This window comes from Aulonocara sp. 'chitande type north' Nkhata Bay, linkage group LG6 (assembly GCF_057382095.1).
Source record: "Aulonocara sp. 'chitande type north' Nkhata Bay isolate Kocher_YH1m ecotype deep benthic linkage group LG6, A_spYH_male_GT1.1, whole genome shotgun sequence".
Classification (NCBI taxonomy): domain Eukaryota; kingdom Metazoa; phylum Chordata; class Actinopteri; order Cichliformes; family Cichlidae; genus Aulonocara; species Aulonocara sp. 'chitande type north' Nkhata Bay.
The window spans coordinates 33,763,377-33,783,569 of NC_141349.1; the positions used below are offsets into that span (position 1 = coordinate 33,763,377).

General features: G+C 38.3%; 1 protein-coding gene across 2 annotated transcripts; it reads left to right on the top strand.

Moving 5' to 3' along the window:
* The first annotated feature begins 4,148 nt into the window (after window positions 1-4,148).
* adgre5b.1 (adhesion G protein-coupled receptor E5b, duplicate 1) lies at window positions 4,149-20,133 on the top strand. 2 transcript variants are annotated; one of them, XM_086296445.1, is made up of 17 exons: window positions 4,149-4,527; window positions 8,545-8,625; window positions 9,069-9,218; window positions 9,569-9,712; window positions 11,269-11,409; window positions 11,911-11,954; window positions 12,289-12,393; window positions 12,489-12,642; window positions 12,745-12,864; window positions 12,943-13,142; window positions 13,290-13,457; window positions 13,838-14,032; window positions 15,853-16,070; window positions 16,241-16,399; window positions 17,273-17,444; window positions 17,636-17,737; window positions 17,916-20,133. In XM_086296445.1, exons 1-17 carry the CDS (start codon window positions 4,497-4,499, stop codon window positions 17,955-17,957), a joined length of 2,226 nt encoding a protein of 741 aa, XP_086152571.1. In that variant the 5' UTR covers window positions 4,149-4,496; the 3' UTR covers window positions 17,958-20,133. The 2 variants fall into 2 exon arrangements, with proteins under 2 accessions (XP_086152571.1, XP_086152572.1); XM_086296446.1 differs by lacking the exon at window positions 9,569-9,712 and having other exon boundaries at window positions 4,151-4,527; window positions 17,916-20,132.
* The last annotated feature ends 60 nt before the right edge of the window (window positions 20,134-20,193 follow it).

Below are 20,193 nucleotides of genomic sequence, written 5' to 3' on the forward strand. Positions count from 1 at the left end.
TTAACATATTTATATGTTTAACTTCCTTAAAAAAGTCATAAAAGACACACAGTGCTCAAAAGCGACACCTAAACTCATAGCTATGGAGTTATAAATAAACGCTTCTGCACAGCGTCTGTTACATGAGGTAACTGCCTACAGATGGATGCATTAGATTTGTATGAATCAGCAGTTTTTAAACTTTTATATATACTTAAGAAGTACAGATAGTTGATCAGGGGACGGTTTCATTTTCCACTTTTTTGGTCTAATGAAAATGTGCCACACACTAAAAGCAACCAAAGGAATCCACTAACCACTTGCTGTGACCACATAGCTTACTCAGAGCTGTCATTTGATCATTGCTATTTGCTCGTCTTGTTTAAAAAACTCTCTCCCTCTGACAGATTGCATTTTTCCCATAGAGTTTCTCTTTTGGGATGACTGATGGCTACAATGGGCAGACATCCAATAAGTGCATTTGGGATTAATGTTTTGTGGCTGCCAAGTGCATGCACAAACCCACCCACACACACACACACACACACACACACACACACACACACACACACACACACACACACACACACACACACACACACACACAATAAGTGGATCTTGCCATATGTTAGCACTAAAGTATATAATAATACAGCTGCAGATGAAGTTGCAACTGATTGTCATAGGCTGACACTCTTCTTTCATGTCTGTGAGGCACAGACATGAAAACTTTTAAATAGGTCAGTGCACCCTGCCTACACACATTCACCCTGTGCACACAGAAAAACTCACATCGCATCTGCTTTTACTTAAACTTTTGTTTACTCTAGATGCTGAAGGGACATGAACTTGGATTCTCTCATCCTCTTCCTGCCTACATGTGTGTGTGATTTGTCTGTCTCCATGTGTCTCCTCATTTGTCTGTGAGAATATGAGAAAATATGAAGATGCAGAGTCAAGATGATGCTTCAGAAGACCGTGACAGTAAGAGAACAAAAGACCAAAGGCAGGAAAACAGGTCACATCAATGAGATTTACGTTCACTGTGAATCAAGCAGAGATTTTTCAACTATCTCATCATGGAAAGTGCACTTGTCGCTGCACGTAACAGGAAGAGGTAACTGGTTATCTACGACTGCTATCTGTGCTGCACACTGAGAGACTTCCATCAGTGGTGGACACTGTTTCTGTTAACTGCCCAGTAACCATGAAAACAATCTCTATTTGCAGTACACATCTAAATCTTTCTTTCCCCCTTTTCGACTGTGGGTTTTCACATCTCTGTCACAGCTTTTGTATATGTGCAACTTAGTGAGATGTTCTGTGTTGTCATCACAAGTGACTGGTGGAAATATATTTTTCTGTCGGAGTGTTTTTTTTTTTTCTTTCAAGGTAATGATGTTACACCCGGGGAACATACGGGGAAAAGATAACCTCAAAAAAGTCCCCTCATGTATCATTGCGAGTGAGAGTGTATGTTTGTGTGATAGACTAATCTACGTATATAAAACAAAACAAAACAAGTAATTACCACATTACCCCAATTGAGTAATGTGGCTTGATAAGTCTTGATAAATGTGTTACTGATAAAAAATGGAGTTCGCTGCTCATGTGCAAAGCACTAACTATATAATCAAAATTGCAGGTATCATGCAAGCTATGAGAACTGAGTACTCGTGCAATAATATGTCAATATATATTAATTACTACTTTATCATATGTGTGGAAACATAGACATGGAACATAATTATTTATGTTTATTCTTAAATAAGCAACACAATGAAAATTATATGAGAATTTGTACCACTGCCCTGCCTAACTGTGAATATCTCATAGCTTAGCAAACGTTGCTGTGTATTGCAGGATTTAGAAACTACACACATGTCAACATGCTGAAGCAACCTGTTCTCAATTCTAACTCCTCACCCACTGAGGCTTTGTAAAGACCCACAAGCTTGTCATGAAGCAGCAGGTAACCGTAGTTGTAGTTTATATTTTTCAATCTTCAAGGCACTTCAATAGGACCAAACCAGAGATCATTGAAATCAGAAAACCGTGCAATGACACTGTGTGTTAAAAGGCTCCACAGGTGTTGTTATGGTTGCAGAACATGTACCCATGGTAACCAAGGATGTGTAAACCTGGGTAACCAAGGTAAAATCAAAGAAGTGTGTTGCAGATGGTAAAAGTTTGCAAAGGTTTAAGGTTTAATTTGAAAGTGTGTATTTTAATGTTCTTTCCCTTAAACCTATAAACTCATGGTTTGGTGGCTAAATGTAATCACTCAATTCTATACCTAACAAAAGCCCAAACCTAATTATAGAGCTGCAGTAGAGTCAAAAAGAAAGTAAAATGAAATGGAAAAAAAAGTCAAACTGGTTGCATAATCTTGTGGTCTGCTGTTTTCCACTCCAGCTGTTACCTATGGCAAACTTTTGAAGGTTTATGTCTTCATATTTGCCGTCAATGCATCGGAAAATAAAGCTAAAGGGATATACCTTTACAATATGACAATAATGATTCCCTGACTAAGTGTCAGTGTGTAACTTGTCATGGTTCAGAATGTATTTGCTAAGCAGTGTGTATGGGAAGATATTAAAAGCAATAATATAGATATAAGGATGAGTGTGCATTATTTTTAGCATTTCCACACATTTTCAAAACATGATCATAAAACTGATTTAACAAAAATCAGTTTCTTGATCACGGTCATGTGTCTGGAAGCTGGAAGCTGATTACACTTCAGTAACCCTAATAGTCTTAGTATGTGATTCTGAGTCTTGTTAAAGGCGGAACCTGTATTTATATAATGATCCTGTATTACTAATGAAGATATAGAGCACATACAAAAGATTGGCACCCACTTGTTTTCTAGTTAAAGAAGTTATGTCTTTACATGATAGATTTTAATGTCTTTTTTTTTTTACAAAAATGTTTGAAAAACAATAAACACTGACCAAAGTTTTGTACAACTAAAACAATAAAAGCAAGAAAAACAAACAGAAAACAAACAAATGTCAAGTCTGGTTTCAATGCCAAGGAATAAAAATGAATTTTCAAGCAGGCTATGAAGATGTCGAGTGTTGCTTAAGTCGTGATGTGAAAGACCAGACTGTTTTAAAGTTTAGGGGCAGCTACAACAAAGGCTTGATCTCCTCTGTGCCTTAATCTGCTTCTCCATATAACCAGAAACATCTGGTGAGCTGAGCTCAGTAATCTTTTGAGATGTGTACGTAGTTAACAGATCAGAATGATAAGAAGCTGTTAACCCGCTTAAAGATTAAAAAAACAAGCAAAAACTTAAAATCTAATCGTAAAACACACTGTGAGCCAGTGCCTGGAAGCCAAAACTAAGGAAATATGGTCTTGTTTGTGTGTGCCCGTTAGGAGTCGAGCTGCTGCATTTTGGACAAGTTGCAGATGGGAAAGCAGAGCCTGGCTGATGCCCAAATAAAGGCTATAACCAAGCCTGGATGAAATGAAGTGACGAGAGAGGGTGTAACCTTTGCAAGGGCCCTCAGCTGTAAGAAACTAATTCTAACAACAAAAGCATTTATTTCTTTATCAAATATAAAGCTGTTGTCAAACCCCTGCTGTTTTCTGTGAACCACAGCATTATGCTTGTGTGGTGGATTTCATTTTAACAGAGGTCACTCTATCTGTCTCCAGTCTGTTTTCTCGCAGCCTGGGGGTTGAGAAAATGCAGAGGGTTTGTCAGTGGAACTGGGTGAAGGGCTGAATGCTGAGCAGGCAAAGAAGAAAATGTAGAAGAAGAGCAGAGTAGGACTTGGAGGAGAATGGGAAAGGATATAAGATTACTTACGGGCAAGACTCAAGTACAGCAGCAGCTGTTTAGGCTGAGTGTTAGTCATCGCCCTCTCTTCAGTCCCCCCCCCCCCCCCCTTTTCTGTCTCTCATGTGAATAGCTCCTGAAATAGAGGCCACTGGAGCGTAGGGGGAAATGTGAGAGCTGGTGTAGACAGAGGGGGGTTGTGTGTGCAAGCAATGTGATATGTGCCAGTGTGAGAAACGTATTCATGTGGAAAGACACAGAGTCAAAGAAAAGTGAAAGAAAGAGCAGTGTGAGGGAGACAGGGCCACGCTGATAAATGAAAAGAAAGAAAGGAGGGAGAGAGAGAGAGAGAGTCTCTGTGTGTGTGTGTGTGTGTGAGAGAGAGAGACTGGGATAGAGAGGTCTCGCGCGCGAGAGAGAGCGAGGGGTGGGGAGTCGAGCGCGAGACATGCCCATGCTGAAAGTCTGAATCTGAGAGAGGAAGAAAGCTGGTGAAGGTTCATTCTTGATTTTCCTGTCACAAGTAAAAATAACTTGTACGAAAAGGACGTCTCTTTTCAGTGATCAGTGTTTGTTTTGTCACTCAAATACTTTTTCGATTTTTATGGACCTGAAATTTTTTTCTTGAACCTTTGTGAGCGGACAGCCACCAGATTTTCACTTCATTCATAGTCGCGATAGTTCAGAAACAAACTTCTGTGTGGAACTGTTTTTCCTATTCAGCATGGGATTTGGGAAGGGACTACTTCTGCTTGGTAAGTTTTAAAATGACTTTACCTTGTGTGTGTGTGCGTGTGTGTGTGTAACGAAGTGACGAAGAGTGTGCGAAGGGAAAGTTCAGGGTACATAAAACAAATTTCTTAATTTTATGAGACATGGGCAAAAAAGAGAAAAAATTAAAAACTCAAGAATTAGAGAACATTTTAATCCACCCAGCATGGTATTAACCAAGTTTGTTACCTCGAAAATATAATATTATTACTTTTATTCTTTTTAAAAGTTATTTAGGTTCATTCTAGCTTACAGTGGTAACATAACCCTGTCAAACAGTGATTGGCACCTTCCTGATGTGCTTTTCCCCCAGTTTCTGTTTCTTGAATGTTGTTCTCTATGGTCCTTTCCCTCAGTCGCGGCAGATCGTTACACAGGTTCTACCAGTTGCCTCTTGGTGTTGAAGGAGTTCTTGTTCCCCACTATCGCTAAGTGCTTGGTTATGTTTTCAGATTGTCCGGGTTTTTTTTTTTTTTTTTTTTAGCTTACATTATGAATCAGCTTGAGGTGACTGTTTTTGCGAACACGTGCTATATAAATGAAGCTTAGCTGAACTCTAAGTAGATCTTTCTTGAGGTAATTCGTTTTTGTTGAATGGCTGTGCTTATCAGACTGGTTGGCGTCGAGTAAAAACCTCCAGAAAAACCGTCACATCCTCAGAAACCCTGAACCTGAATCCAGTATCGCTGTTCAATCAGACCGTTGCATATGTCAGCAGTAATATGCAAAAATCACAGACAACGTGCCTCCCCGTAAGAGGAATCTTCAAGTCTTGTTTGAATAAACCGCAGATGTATCAGAGCATGACGTTCGTGTTAGTTCTTCTGGTTTGTCTAGTGGTACACCAGAAGTGATGGTTCATGTAATGTAGGCTGATTTCAGAAGTTCACTTGACTCTATTTTATGTCATCTTTGTACAGATGCCTTACAATATTCTTTAATGAGCTCATGTTTTTATTAAGATAAATACATCTAAAACGTACAAAACAATCATCAACTAAATATATCCATAGATTGTGTATAAAAGTTGTTAATAGAGTACAGGTCTGAAAAGTAAAGACACCTAACACAGGGTGACGCATCTGGCTGCAGAAAGACATCTGATTTTAAAGAAACCTATGAGAAAATGTGTTTGTATTGTTCACTTGATTTATAATCCCAGTGAACACTTTCCTGGTGTGCTTGTCGGCGAAACTGCTGGCTTCAGATTTTACCGAATAGAGTTTGATGTTCACATTTTCAAAAATTTGGCCCCTATTAAAGCCAAATGAATAATAGTGCAGAGTCCAGGATGGCTGCCCTGTGACTGACAAGTAGCTGATGTAAGACAAGAGTCACTGAGGTTTGAGTCGTATGCACAATGACATCTAGTTTTAGCGGGCCAAGGTGGCCACAGACAAAATTGTCAGCTTAAGGCTTTAGAATAAGACTTGACAATTCAATTCAATTCAATTCAATTCAATTCAATTCAATCAGTTTTATTTATATAGCCTCAAATAACAACAACAGTCACCCTAAGGTGCTTTATATTGTAAGGTAGACCCTACAATAATATATAGAGAAAAATCCAACAATCACATGACCCCCTATGAGCAAGCACTTTGGTGACAGTGGGAAGGAAAAACTCCAGCAGAACCAGGCTCAGGGAGGGGCGGGGCCATCTGCCGTGACATAGGGTGAGAGAAGGAAGACCGGATAGAAGACATGCTGTGGAAGAGAGCCAGAGATTAATAACAAGTATGATTCAGTGCAGAGAGGGTGACATCACAATGGTGCTGCGATTTTTATATAATAATAATAATAATGATGTATACTTTATTGATCCCCGTGGGGAAATTACTCTCTCTGCATCTAACCCATTCACTCAGTGAAGCAGTGGGCAGCCACCAATCAGGTGCCTGGGGAGCAGTGTGTAGGGACAGTACCTTGCTCAGGGGTACTTCAGGGTAGCCATTCTGTGGATTCGAACCCCCGACCTTCACATGGCAACACGCTGTCCCTTCCCCATATACAGTCTATGTTTATTTCCTATATAAAGTTATATACACATGTTGCTAATATGCCAATATGCTTGTTCAATGCTCTATAGCACTGCTTCATAAACAAACACAATAAGAGTTATCGCCCACTGCAGCATTTGTTGCTTCTTTTAGTCAACTTTTTGTTGTTGTTGCTGGTTTTTTGGGGGTTTTTTTTTTGCATCATAGTTTCACGCTTTCTGTGTTTACCACTTTCGAACCTGTCTGTGTTGAGCTCTCACAATATGTGGCAAAACTCTTCTTTTGTTAAGATGAAACCAGTGATGTGTCGAACATCCTGTTATATCACCCAAGTGTTGCAACTCTGACCTCTTTTGTCAAAACTGAATGTCCCTGGTCTTTGGTTGTGAGGAATATCAAAAAACGAATTCGTGTGCTGACCAAGTCAAAAGTTGGTCAGTAGCCTTTGAATGAAATGAACATTACTTCCACAAGCTGCTCAGTAATGATAATGTGACATAAAAGGCAAAAGGGTCAGTTAGTCCCCTCAGAAGTTGGTGAAAATCTAACAAGTACATGACATTTTTCAAGACATCTTTTGTGACAGCACTAAATATAAAAGTCAACATTGTGTACTATGTGTTAGACAGGAATACTACATGTCTGAATATGTGGTCTGCAACCAATTTTGGCTAGATGTTTGCGCTGTGGTAAAAATAAACAGTTCAGATGAATATAGGTTTAAAGTTGAAATTAACTGTGGCCTACAGAAACCCCTGTCTAACAATAATGACAGGGGCTAAAGCCTTAGTAATAACTGAATGAATGATATCACCAAATGCCAGCAATTTAGTTCTCAAATTAAACATAACATAACATAACAATTTCAACCATAATACCAGGCTCTGTTTTTTTTTCAAATCACAATATTTTTAAATAACTAATATTTCTAAAAAAAAGATGCTGCAAAATAGCTCTTGCATGATTAATTTCCTTGTCTCTGTTCACATGCTATTACTGTAACCAAAGGCAAACAAAAGCTGGACTTTTTCAAGCAAACTCAAAAATCCCCTTAATTCTGAAACAGGCATGTTGGATGGTAAACATATGACCGATCAACACCTACTAATCAGCTTTACTTCTCACAGTCAGCCCTTTAGTGAAAAGACAACCCGCCTGTGTTTACAAAACTGAAACAGTTTACAGAAGGAAGTATTTATTGTCTATCAAGTCAAAATATACTTCTAGGAACAGAGAGAGAAAAATAGACATGCAGCTTACAAAAGATGGCAGAAAAGGCAGAGGAGTCAATCAATCAATCAATCAATCAATTTATTTATAAGCACATTCAGGTTGACCAAAGTGCTGTACATAGTAAAAAACTAAAAAGTAGATCAAACACACACAAAGACTGAAACAAAACACAATTAAAAGCTAGAGAGTAAAAATGTGTAGGAGTCATACAGCTGGGGCACATGTGCTCACTGGTCAGTAGAGTCGTCTGTATGCGAGCATGCGGTTAGTCTTTAAAAAAAATCAGGTATTGTTTCTGTCTGTGGTTATTTCATCATATAATAAGAACAAGTCGGCCTCGTTCACACTTTCTGTCACTGTTCACTGAGCAACACTGACTGTGTTTCCTGTGGCATTACTCTGGGACAGTTTAGCCTCATCGTGAAATAACAGAATTGTGGTAGAAGAAGGGAAACACAGAAGAAGGACACCGTGTGTGCAAATTGCTAACTGAGGAAGGAAACATAATGACTTTTGCAAAACTGTGAACTAAGCAAATAATTCTGTTTGCATAGTTCACACTTTTAGCAAAGTGATGGATACTTGTAGATGGGAACATAAACAGAGACGTTAAAATGAAGTACACTTTTTGAAGACACAACATATTACATGGCAACTTCACATTCACAATTTGTTTATTTAAAACTTTGTTTCTCTTTATATCAGAAGATGGATTTCCAATAAGATTGTAATTTAATCACATTTCTTTCTTTTGCTTTTTCTCCACAGGGCTAGCATGTGCACTGGGAAATCGTGATCTGGGGTGTAGAATTGGCTTGAGCTACAACAAAACTATCAAAGACTGCACTGGTAAATCTGTCATTACCTATCGTTTTGACTTTTCTTTGACATTTTCTTGCTTCTGTGTGCCGTTTCTCAAAACAAGAACTCTCAGACAAACATGGCATTACCATCATGCAAGGACTCTTAGCATAGTTTAATAGGAAAGTGGCCTTTCTTAATGACATTCTTCTTTATTTTTTCCCATTTTAGGACTTTTAGCTCACACCCAGGAAGGATTCAATTTGAAACAACAGTAGAGGAGTTTGAAATAGTTAGATCATTTCAAATACTAGCAGCTAATTAAAGAAATATGACACAAATAAAATAATCTAATAAGATAACTACCAAGTTTGCTTTAAACTGAAATGATATTTTTTCATTTGTAAAAAAATAAATAAAATAAAAACTTGAATATTATTTTTTACTATCTACTCATGGTTATGTGTTTTCATTTTGTATTTAATCTACAGATACTAATGAGTGTTCAGAAAATCCATCGGCATGTGGGAGTCATTCAAGATGCATTAACACAATTGGCAGCTACTACTGTCAGTGCCAACACGGATTCATTCACAGTTCAAAAAATGTTAACTTCACACAGGAACAGGGACAGTGCATAGGTAAGTGTGTTTGACATACATTTCTCCAGTCTGCTCTTACCATTGTTTACAGAGATTAGTGACCACAACAATAATGTCAGCAACTGCTCTCACAAGCTTAAAAATTAATTGGGAGATACAACTGCTATTTGTCCATCTCAGTGTTAGTAGCAACAGCAATGAAGCAGCTGTAAAGATGAATGGTGGTTTTTTTGTACGTAGTGTCATCAGTTCAAGTTGAGTGGTGCTGTTCCAAGAAGAGTAAAATTAGGCTAAACGGAGCGTAATTGACTGATTGGCCTGATACCCTAATCTTGTGTTTTGTTATCTGTTGATGGGTATGCTTTATGATTTTGTATTGAAATCTACAGATACAAATGAGTGTATAGGTAATTCATCTATATGTGGGAAACATTCAAGCTGCATTAACACAATTGGCAGCTACTACTGTCAGTGCCAACATGGATTCATTCACAGTTCAAAAAAGGCTAACTTCACAGAGGGACAGTGCATAGGTAAGTGTGTGTGACATGCCCTTTTCCAGTCTGCTCTTACCATTGTTTACAGTATGTTTTTTTTTTTCAGATATCAGGCTTGGAAAGCTCACTATAGTTTGTTTGCTAAAGCTAGAGATCTGGGATTATCTAATGAAACTCAGTTATAGTTGTTTAACCAGATGGTATTACCTGTATGGTTGTACAGGTGTGGTTCCATGAAGATATTTTATTTATTGATGTTTTACATTTTACATTTTTGAAGAAGCTTCTTAAGTTAAATTAAAAAGTGTGCTGTGTATGGAGATTTGGAAAGTTTTAAATGGATTAAAATTGTTGAATGTGGGGTGATTGGTTTTTAAGTCATGGTGAATAGTGAAGTAAAAGCAAATATTAAAATATACACGATTTTCTTATTTATGGGAACATAAAGTGGTGAATAAAAGCAGTAATCATGATGAGGAGATCTGATATCCTGAGGCAAAATTAGAATTCTGGAATTTTTAATAATGGTGTTTGTATAAACTACAGAATATTGAAGTGCGAGTTCCAACTGGAATAATTGTTTGTGTAGTTTTGATCATTCCATCTGCTGTTATTTGGCAAGGTTCAGATAGTGGTATCTATGGAAGCCTGTTTCTGCCAGTGAAAAAAAAGTATAAATAACTCAAAATTTAATTACATTTTGCGCAGAGGAATGCGCACAATTTGTTTAGTGCGCGTTCCTCTGCGCCATATCCTTCCGGGTAACAAGTAAATGATGTCATTCACGTAGATTACTGATTGATAGAGCTAACTTGAAATTTCGAGTTACTTTTCTCAAAAATTGTAGTTAATAAGTCAAAAATTTGAGAAAATAACTCGATATTTCGAGAAAATAAGTCGAAATTTCGGTTTACTTTTCTTAAAATTGATACTTTCTATTTCTTTTTTAGTGGCGAAAACGGGCTTCCATAGGTATTGCATGGAGCTGAATATATTAAAATTATGCTCCCCCAGATTTGCTCATTTGGGTTTGAATATTCTCGTCAAGTTCTACTATTTCATACATTTCACATGTGTGTTTATCTGTACACCCACTCAGTACAAACAAGCTCAACATAAAAAAAGGAAATCAAATCTGTCTCCAATAACAAAAACACACAAAAGAGAGAGAGGAGAGAGCGTGAGATCAGGCTTACAGTAGCATCCAGCCAGCAAGAGAAAATGAAAGCTTACAAAAACTCTGCTAGTGTTGATATGATCTTTAAAAAGTCTTATAGGCCCTTTACATTATGACACAGTGTCATAATGTAAAGGGCAAGTTCTACTTGCAAAGTAGAACTTAGTGATCCCAAAATACAAGACAAGATGTCACAACACCGTTTGCTGGGAAAGTTTAACTCTTTCCTTAAGATCCTTTTACCAGCATCATAAAAGTCACATGACTGTGTGGGTAGCTACATTTCAGAGACGTTTATTCTTTTGAAGGACGGACCAATACCTTCTATATTCAGAGTTGTTTCTGTCTAATCAAAATTATTACATTTGAGGAGTATGAGCCATTACCTATGCCTCTGCTCTATATCCCTACACAGATTCTAATGAGTGCACAGACAGTGAAAATAAAGAAGAGCTGTGTGGACCCAATGGAGTGTGTAATAATATTATTGGGAGTTATTGGTGCAACTGCTCAAATGGCTACACCAATTACAGCGCGGAAAGGACACCATGCTCAAGTAAGTGTGCAGTTTTTTGTTATTTCCTATAAACGAGTGCATTTCACAGCTTTTATGTCCTCATATTCTTCACATTAGGCAACACACCTTTATTGCATTTTTGCAATTTTCCTGACACAGACGTCACTGTATTAGTTGCAGACTATATTTTCACCATCTTTTACACCACCATGTTTAAGTAGTAAGAAAACCAAATTTCATCCACTGCGCTTCCTGAGTAAAGTCCTTTTTTTTCCCCTTCTTAGTCATGCAGCTTGTGGTTTTGCTTTCTTTTATCTTTTGGGACTCAGTTTCGTGTTTGATATCAGGGCTTACTCAACACTCTATCTACTTTCTGTATGAACTTATCAGTTCAAGAATCTAGATTGTGGCTTGTCTTCCAGCACATTGCATAGTTTTGTTCCTTTACTGTGAGATTTTTTATCACACACTCTTTTCATGGTGGAGGCAAGAATCCCAGTCAGCCGGTGTGGTGATAACCTAATGCTTTGTTTTGTCTAGAACTCGATTGTGATAATTTCCGTGCTGAGAAAAAGCCAACACAGGTAAGTGTGGAAATAAAATTATGATCATTATCAACATAATGGAACAATCACAGATATAAAGCCAGTTATAGTTCAAAAATGGATAATACATCTAGCTCAAATTCTGTTTATCAGGTGTTTCAAAGTTACTTATTTATTCTGACAATAACATCTGGCTGGCAAAAAATCTCATAGCACACCTGGATTCGCACACAAGTACACCAGTTTGCTTTGGCACATCACGTAGGACCTGCTCCTCTAGACGACCCTATGGCCTCGCAAGGTTCAAAATACATGAACTTTAGAATGGGGCAGGCTGAATAGTGTCTTTATTCTCTGTCTATGTGTCTCCCAGTTGCTCGGGGGCCTGGCAAACATCATGTCCATGATGAGAAACAGCTGTTTGGCCCTGTCTGGAACTGGCAGCAAAGTAAAGCTTGATGGAGATGCGCTACTGGAGGTTAGGAAAAGATACAAGTATGCATACACTCATAACAAATGCAAATGCGTACGCAGTATTCACAATCGCCCCTCTGTGTCTTTTATTTGTGACAGAAACTTTTCACAGAGACCGATGCGATGCTGTCTCCTGGAACCCAGAACATCGATGAAAGTGTGAGCGGGCTGCTCACTGCTGTGGAGAAATCGATTTTATTCATTGGGCCTCAGCTAAAAGACAACCACACTAAGATGGAGAACAACAAGATAGGTAACACTTTTGAATTAATGAACTTGATGATTTCCATCTTGGGAACTAATAGTTAGGATGCAAAGTGTGTTATGATTTGAAAAGAGTGATTTGCTTGAATAGATGCACAGATTGCTGTTCAAAGAGGAACGACTCGACCAACTGGAGACATTCGTCTGTCCAGTGAATATGCTTATCTGGACACAGACTGGACAACAGCAGCCGGGACGGGAAAATATCCTGGTAAATATCAGTTCTTTTCTGTCCAGTTCAAGTCATAATAAGTTTATAATATTCTAATATTCTGTGGATCTTTTACAGGTTTTGCTGTGGCTGCATTGTTGAGCTACAAAAACCTTGAAAGCTCTGTGAACAGGTCTTTCGAGATGGTCAAAGGAGCTAAAGAAAACGGAGCGGACCCCTCCTACCAGGTCTTCTCTAAAGTTGTGTCTGTGGTGGTCTCAAATCCGTCGACTCAGAAACTGAGCCGCTCTGTCAACATCACCTTCAGACATCTTGAGGTAATCCCACCTGTGTCACATCCACTTTTTTTAAAAATCAGTCATTTACTTCTTTTGAGCTTCACAGTAACAAACATGAGGAGCAAAAGAACAAGAGATGTAAATAAAACATAAATCGCGTCTTTGACATGTTTGTTTTGGTTTTAGGACATAGAGGAATCGACTAACGTGAGTTACATCTGTGCATATTGGACCGAGACAGGGGCCTGGTCCACAGATGGTTGTTCTAAGCAGGACTCCAATGCCTCACGCACCGTATGTACATGTAACCATCTGAGCAGCTTTGCTGTTCTCATGGCTCTTCACCCCATCGAGGTAAGAAACAGCTTAAAAAAGTGTAACCATGTAAGGTTTAAGACCTCATCGGTGACCCTGACCCCAAACCTAACGCTATATCTTGATAAAAAAACAAAACAAATTCTGATGCATGTCAGTTTGAAATTTTTCTTGTCCCCTAATTCCCAAGACATGGGAGAACAAATGTAAAATTACTCGGTCTAAAAACATAGGGTAAGGGTCATCAGTGTTCATGACTTAAACCTCAATGAAATACAAATCATTTTCTATTAGAATAGCATTACTTTATAAGTTTATAAGTAAAATGATTTTATGATCTTGAAAAGAAATGTGCAACAAAATGTTATTTACTGGTAACCAGCTGCACTCACATTCACACTTATTGTCTTCTCTTCCAGCACACCTATGGGCTCGAGCTGGTGACTAAAATAGGACTGACCATCTCCCTGTTGTGTCTCACACTCTGCATCCTGACTTTCAAGTTCTGCCGTTCCATACAGGGAACCCGCACCACCATCCACCTGCACCTCTGCATCTGTCTCTTCATAGCTGATCTTATCTTCCTGGCTGGCATTTCTCAAACTAAACCTGTGGTACGTTTCTAAAAGGATGTGACATGTGACATGCTCTACATTATTTAAAGAGAATATGTAAATTCACCAGCATTCGTGGTAACAACAATATCTTGTGCCAGGAACGGCAGCTAATGGCCTGTACTTGAGAATGTGGGTCAAATCATAGTTAATGTAACTAACTAGTTTGTCATATAGTGTCATGCAATATCTTCACATGATACTTATCTTTCTGTGTATCTGCTGTGAAGCAGAGTCTTTCTCACTTTAACGCTGGAGCATTCCTGCAGAAATAAATCTCGAATGGCGCTTTCTGACATGATAAAGCAGAATACCCTTGTGGGTTTTCTAAAGGGGAAAAAATGTACTTTTTAAAAAAATAATCTGTCCGTGAAAATTTTTCACGGACAGATTGTTGGAGTAGGCTCAGAATGGAGCAGAAAATTACAAAAATGAGCACAGGGAAGTTTGTTGCAAAGAAAACTTCAGTTTGAATCAGAATCTATCCCATAACCTAACCTATTCCACATGTGCTTTGCTTGATTATTCCCATTTAGTTGTAGTTAATGCCATTTCATTCATTAAGGACTAATTTTTAATTGAAATAATGTTGGCTGACATTACCTACTGCAGTCACACTTAATTACACTTCACTGTTTGAACTGTGATTGTTTGAATTGTGTAGTTTACACAATCACAACTCTGCAAAAAAAAAAGACAAAGGCTTGTTTACCTCTTAATGCTGTCGTTTATTCATCTGACTAAGAACAGAATATATTTTGATCAGACACACTGGCTTGTTACAGCAGCTCAGCTATAAACTAACCAATGCAATAATGAGAAAAGACCTGTATCTGAATGAGACCAGAAGAAGTACTGCTGAGGCAGGGTGGCAGCTCAGGATGGTACCAGAGAACAGTACCTGGCCTAGCAAGTGTAAAATGCCATTTTTTGGATATTTTAGCACCTCAAAAGTACAAAAACCCACTTATAATTTGTCTCATTAATAATTAGACTGTTTTCAGTGCTCATATGTTGCAAATGGAAGTAATACAAACTAACTGTAAACAATGATGAGCTCAGAAAACCGTGGGAGGATTTCAGCCTTGCCAGGAGCATCTGCCAACACTGAGAGAAGGTGTCCTTGAGCTGATAAGCTTCCACAGATACATGGATAACAAACTGTGATAATTATGGCAAGTGGATAATTACTTAATAATGCAGACGAGGTAGCAGCTTGCTGGTTAACCTGATGCTTCTTTTTAGTTCTCTCTCTGTTAATCTATTGATCGGTTTTGGGATTCAGCAGAACACAGGCACCGAGGAATTATCTGTGGTTAACTCTGACAGCAACAAAGTAACAGCCGAGCCTGGCCACTGTTAAAGTGTTCTTAAAGTGTTGCTGTTGGCTTGATTTGTCACACCTTGTGCTTTTCACAGCTGTCAAGAGTTACTTTGTAGTCTCTTCTCCTTCAGAGAGATCACATGACTGAAGGTTCCCGATAAGCAAAAATGATGTCTGACCTTGAAGCATTACATGCTAAAATGGTGTATTTTGTTATCCTTGTCCATATGAGTTGAGCAGAATTGGTGCTGTGGTACTGTGTTTTCTGATGTTTATGTACATCTTTGCTCCATTAATACATTGGCAGTAAAGATGTAAAATGCTGCTAAGCTACTTATTCATGTGGTCTTAATTACATTTGGAGAATAGAAAATGTTTGTGTGAATAATTCTCACTCACAGAAACATTGCAAGCAGCTGACTGCTGTACGATCGGGGATAGAGCGGTGCTTTCTCCTCTCTGACGTGTTCTTTTTCTGTGTCCTTTCACATTACAGGGTGGCTGCAGGTTTGTTGCAGCAATGCTCCATTTCTTCTTCCTGGCGGTATTCACCTGGATGCTGTTAGAAGGGGTGCAGCTGTACCGTATGGTTGTTCTGGTGTTCAATGCCACCATGCGGCCCCTCTACCTATATGCTGTGGGCTACGGGACGCCTCTGTTTATCGTCGTTATATCCGCCTGCGTTAGACCAAACGGATACGGCACTAAAAAATAGTAAGTCTTCCAGTAACTAAAAGTGATGACCAGAGAAGCCTTGTCTGTGCATGTGTTTCTACAGTTGCTTAATAGTAATGACATCAGTAGGTTGCATAAACTTAATGCTATCTATCTCAGTGAAGCAAAGAACATCCTGTTGTGAATGTGTGTTTTATCACTAAACGTAGCTGCTGGCTGTCCACGGATGACGGCTTCGTCTGGAGCTTCTTCGGGCCTGTGTGCTTAGTCATCTTTGTGAATGTCTTCTTCTTTATCATCACCGTCTGGAAACTTGCCCAGAAGTTTGCCAGCCTCAACCCAGACCTCTCCAACCTGCACAAAATTAAGTCAGTCTGTGTATTAATTTGAATGTGTAACCCCTTCCACTGCATGACCAAACTGTGTAACTATAAAACGTACAATATATAGATTCAATATGGCAGCTTCGGGACTGGGAATTGCTTTGATAGAAAGAATACGTTTTGTGAGGGGGAAAAAATGGAGGGAATGTTTTCTTAGTTGTGACAGCTCCCTGATGAGCTTCTGTTAATGGATTTTGTCTCGCCTGTCTACCTACAGTAGGCTCATACTTAGCTCATGGACCCTCCGCTCATAGCTGCAAAAAACATTAGAGTTAAAAAGAAAAAGAATCCCTTGTTCTTTTTGCTAGTCGATCATGAATGATGTGTAGTTCAGTCCAAGGAGTTGGGAAAGTGAACTTCATGTGCCAGAAACAAGAGAGAAAGATGTTTTTTTTCAGTAGAGGAAAAAGTCAGAAGGCATTAAATTATAATCCAACAATTTCTGTCTGTGGAAGAAAAGTCTCTTTTTCACATTTCGATCTTCTTGTTTGCTAAATGGATTCTTGGCTAAGTTGGTAACTTCAGCTAGGCTGGATAAATAAATAGAACAAAGGAGCCATACAGAGCAAACTGACAGAAACTTCTTTTTAAGAGTGCCTCTTTTAATCTCTCTTTTATATTTATCATTAGCCTTTGGCTTTTCTGCTTCCACATACATTCAGCAGAAAGCAAAGTGAACTAAAATGATCTGTTCTGTAGCTGCTTTGCCTAGAACACATGTCTCATTGTGTTCTTTCACTTTTAATGGGGCTTTCCAAACACTGATGTAGTAACTGAGTCATCCGTGTGTAACCTTTACCATTCTCTGGTAATCTTTATTGACTTACCGTTTTTCCCATCCTTCTTTTCCGTCTGCAGAGCTTTCACTGTGACAGCTGTAGCCCAGATGTGTATTCTGGGTCTGATGTGGGTATCTGGGGTCTTCTTGTTTCAAGAGGATCCCCCTGTTGCAGTGTCGTACATTTTCACCATCTTCAACAGCCTGCAGGGCGCACTGGTCTTCATCATGCACTGTCTGCTGTCCAAACAGGTACGAACACAGTATATTTGTGTAAAGCTTCATGTGGACATGATGCTAAGACCGAAATTAAAACAGCATGAAAATGTATATTTAAATAAAATCAGTGAAAAGGGCAAAAGCAGTGACAAACATGCTAGATTGTGTCAGTATGCGAGGTGGCAACACAGATTTGTTTCTTAATGTTCTGTTGCCCTCTGTAGGTGAGAGAGGAATATGCCAATTTCCTCTCCTGTATCTGCACGTCACAGAAGAAGAGATACTCAGACCTAAGCACCACAAATCCCTCCAGCAGTCAATCACAAGTAAGCATGCAATAATACCACTGGATATCATCATCGGTCACAAGCACACTTTGTAGTGGAAAGTAAAGAACTGCATTTTCTCACTGGTAGCACTTTGGTACTTTTTAATCTACTAGGGGTGTGTAATTATTAGCTTTAAATTACTCTGTGTCTAACCGTGTGGTTTGTCTCCCTTTAGGGCTCAAAGAGTGGGCAGCAAACAGGAGAATCACAAATATGAAGAGCTCAAGCTAAAGCTTTCCTCCAAAGACTTAATGACTATCACACATTCAGCCTAATTTGTCACCTACAGCAATTCTTCATTTAAACTTGATTCCGGTGAAGTCTAAAAGCAGTGACTCACTAAATGACTACACAATGCTGGCTGGGGGCTGTTGGCAGATTCACCAACACTCGGTGACTTGGGAAAAAAAGAAATAAAGTGGTTCCTGGATATTTACATTTAAACTATATTTTTTAGTTTTATCCAAGTCCTCTTAAAATCCTTTATTTCAAAATAAAATGTCATTCTTAGGTACTGATAGCAAGCATTTATAGCTTGTCTTTAAAGTGTCACATCATAAAACAGTAAGAAATGAAATTGTGACCTGTTAAGCACAGGTTATTCCTCGTAGGTAACGTAATGTTAATGGGACCAAATTTCAGTTCAATCCAGTAGCATCGTTTGCTACTCACAAGGTCGCAAGGTCCGATTTACCTCCTGAATATGGTTATTTTCCTCATTGTTTGTGTGCTGTAGTACTCTTTGTAGTTCAAGGCGTACTGGTAATGACAGATTTTTATCACTGAGTTAAAAAAAAAAAAAGTCACAGGCATGAAAAAGCCGGCTATTAAAAGTGTTTATTCAGGAGTGTGAAAGTGAAGCTGCTCGAGTGGCTTATTGGTTCACGCAGAACATATCACAGTAATAATATAAGCTGTATTCCTTTCAAAGTCATATGATATAATTATGTTAGTATTTATTTTCAGTGCAGACAATAAAGTCCATGTTATGTAGGCTACAAGAAAAAAATGAGCATGCAAATTGTTCTGTTTTACATATTTGTATTTTTGTTTTTGCATAAATGGCTGTTTGTATATAAGATTGGGAATGTTTGCTGTTACTGTCGGATAATATTTGTTTCCATGTACTCTATTTAACAGTAGGCTGCAACGGAAGCAGCTTACCAATGATGAGTTTCCCCTTGTTCCCATGTGGGTTCTTGCAAGGAGTTTATGTCTGCTTCTTTGATTACGAACAAAGCAAGTGTTTTTAAAGAAAATAATACTTGTGGCTATTTTCAAAGACTCGCCCTTGATTAACAACTGAGCTGTGCCTTTTTTCCCCCACCCCAAGTGCATATTTCAAGGGTTTTCTTTTTATTCTCAAAATTGTGAACTTGAAATTCTAAATCTGTCCCAAAACGAGTGGGCAATTCACAAAAACAGACCCACCCTACTGATAAGCCTGCAACTTCCTGCAAGCAAACTGTGTTTAAGCCTGTGAGCAGTCACAATGTGCCTTTACACACTCTTAGTTACTGTAAAACTTAAGCGATGGGAGCTGTACAGACCTGAATTTGTTTATTTTGTTGCACTTTTCCATGATGATAAATATGATGATCCCGCGCCTCTTTACTCACACAGTGCACCAGCCTCAGTTACAGATCCTGGAGAGTAAAAATAAACTTTTTAATATATTTCCAGTTACAGAAAAAACAAAAAGCGACAAAGATGTTAGTATGAGGAAACATTTCGATTGTTTTATTGTCTTAATCCTTACTGCGAAATATATCAAAGTCACCTCGCTGTTGGTTTTAACATCTACCCTGTTCTTCGGTTGGTAAGTGTGATTGCACTTTTATGGCCATCAAACCTTTTTTTCATACAATGCTATGGATATCAATGTGAAAATAGCTACATGCTTTTTTTTGTAGTATTGTGAATGTAAGTTATATGAACTTATTTTTTTTACTTTGTTCTGTTTATATTTGGTACTGTTTTCTTTGAAGAATGTGCATCATAAGATTTATTAAAGCTTCTATTTCATCTGAAAAGAAGATTGTGGTTTATTAGCATTAATCAATAACACACCACCTTTTTCCCCCATGAATGGACCTGATCCATGATCCATCCATCTTCTTCCGCTTATCTGGCACTGAGTTGCTGTTGATGTAAATTCCAAATCCATCCATTCTTCCATGGAATGGAACGATTTATAAAGCATCGTTTTTTATACTGCTTGTGAATCCAAATAGTCTTTTTTATTCTTTATGGATTTTTTTTTAAAATTTTCCTTTGAAAACTGCTTTAATCAAAATGATCTATTTAGTAATGATTTAAAAGAAAGCCCTATACACTTAATGGATTCAAATGTTATAACTTCTACACATTCAATAAAATTGAACTTCTCTCTGCTTTTAAAACCTTGGTGCTCATTAGCCTTTCTGGGAAATAATAAATACTGATGATTAAAC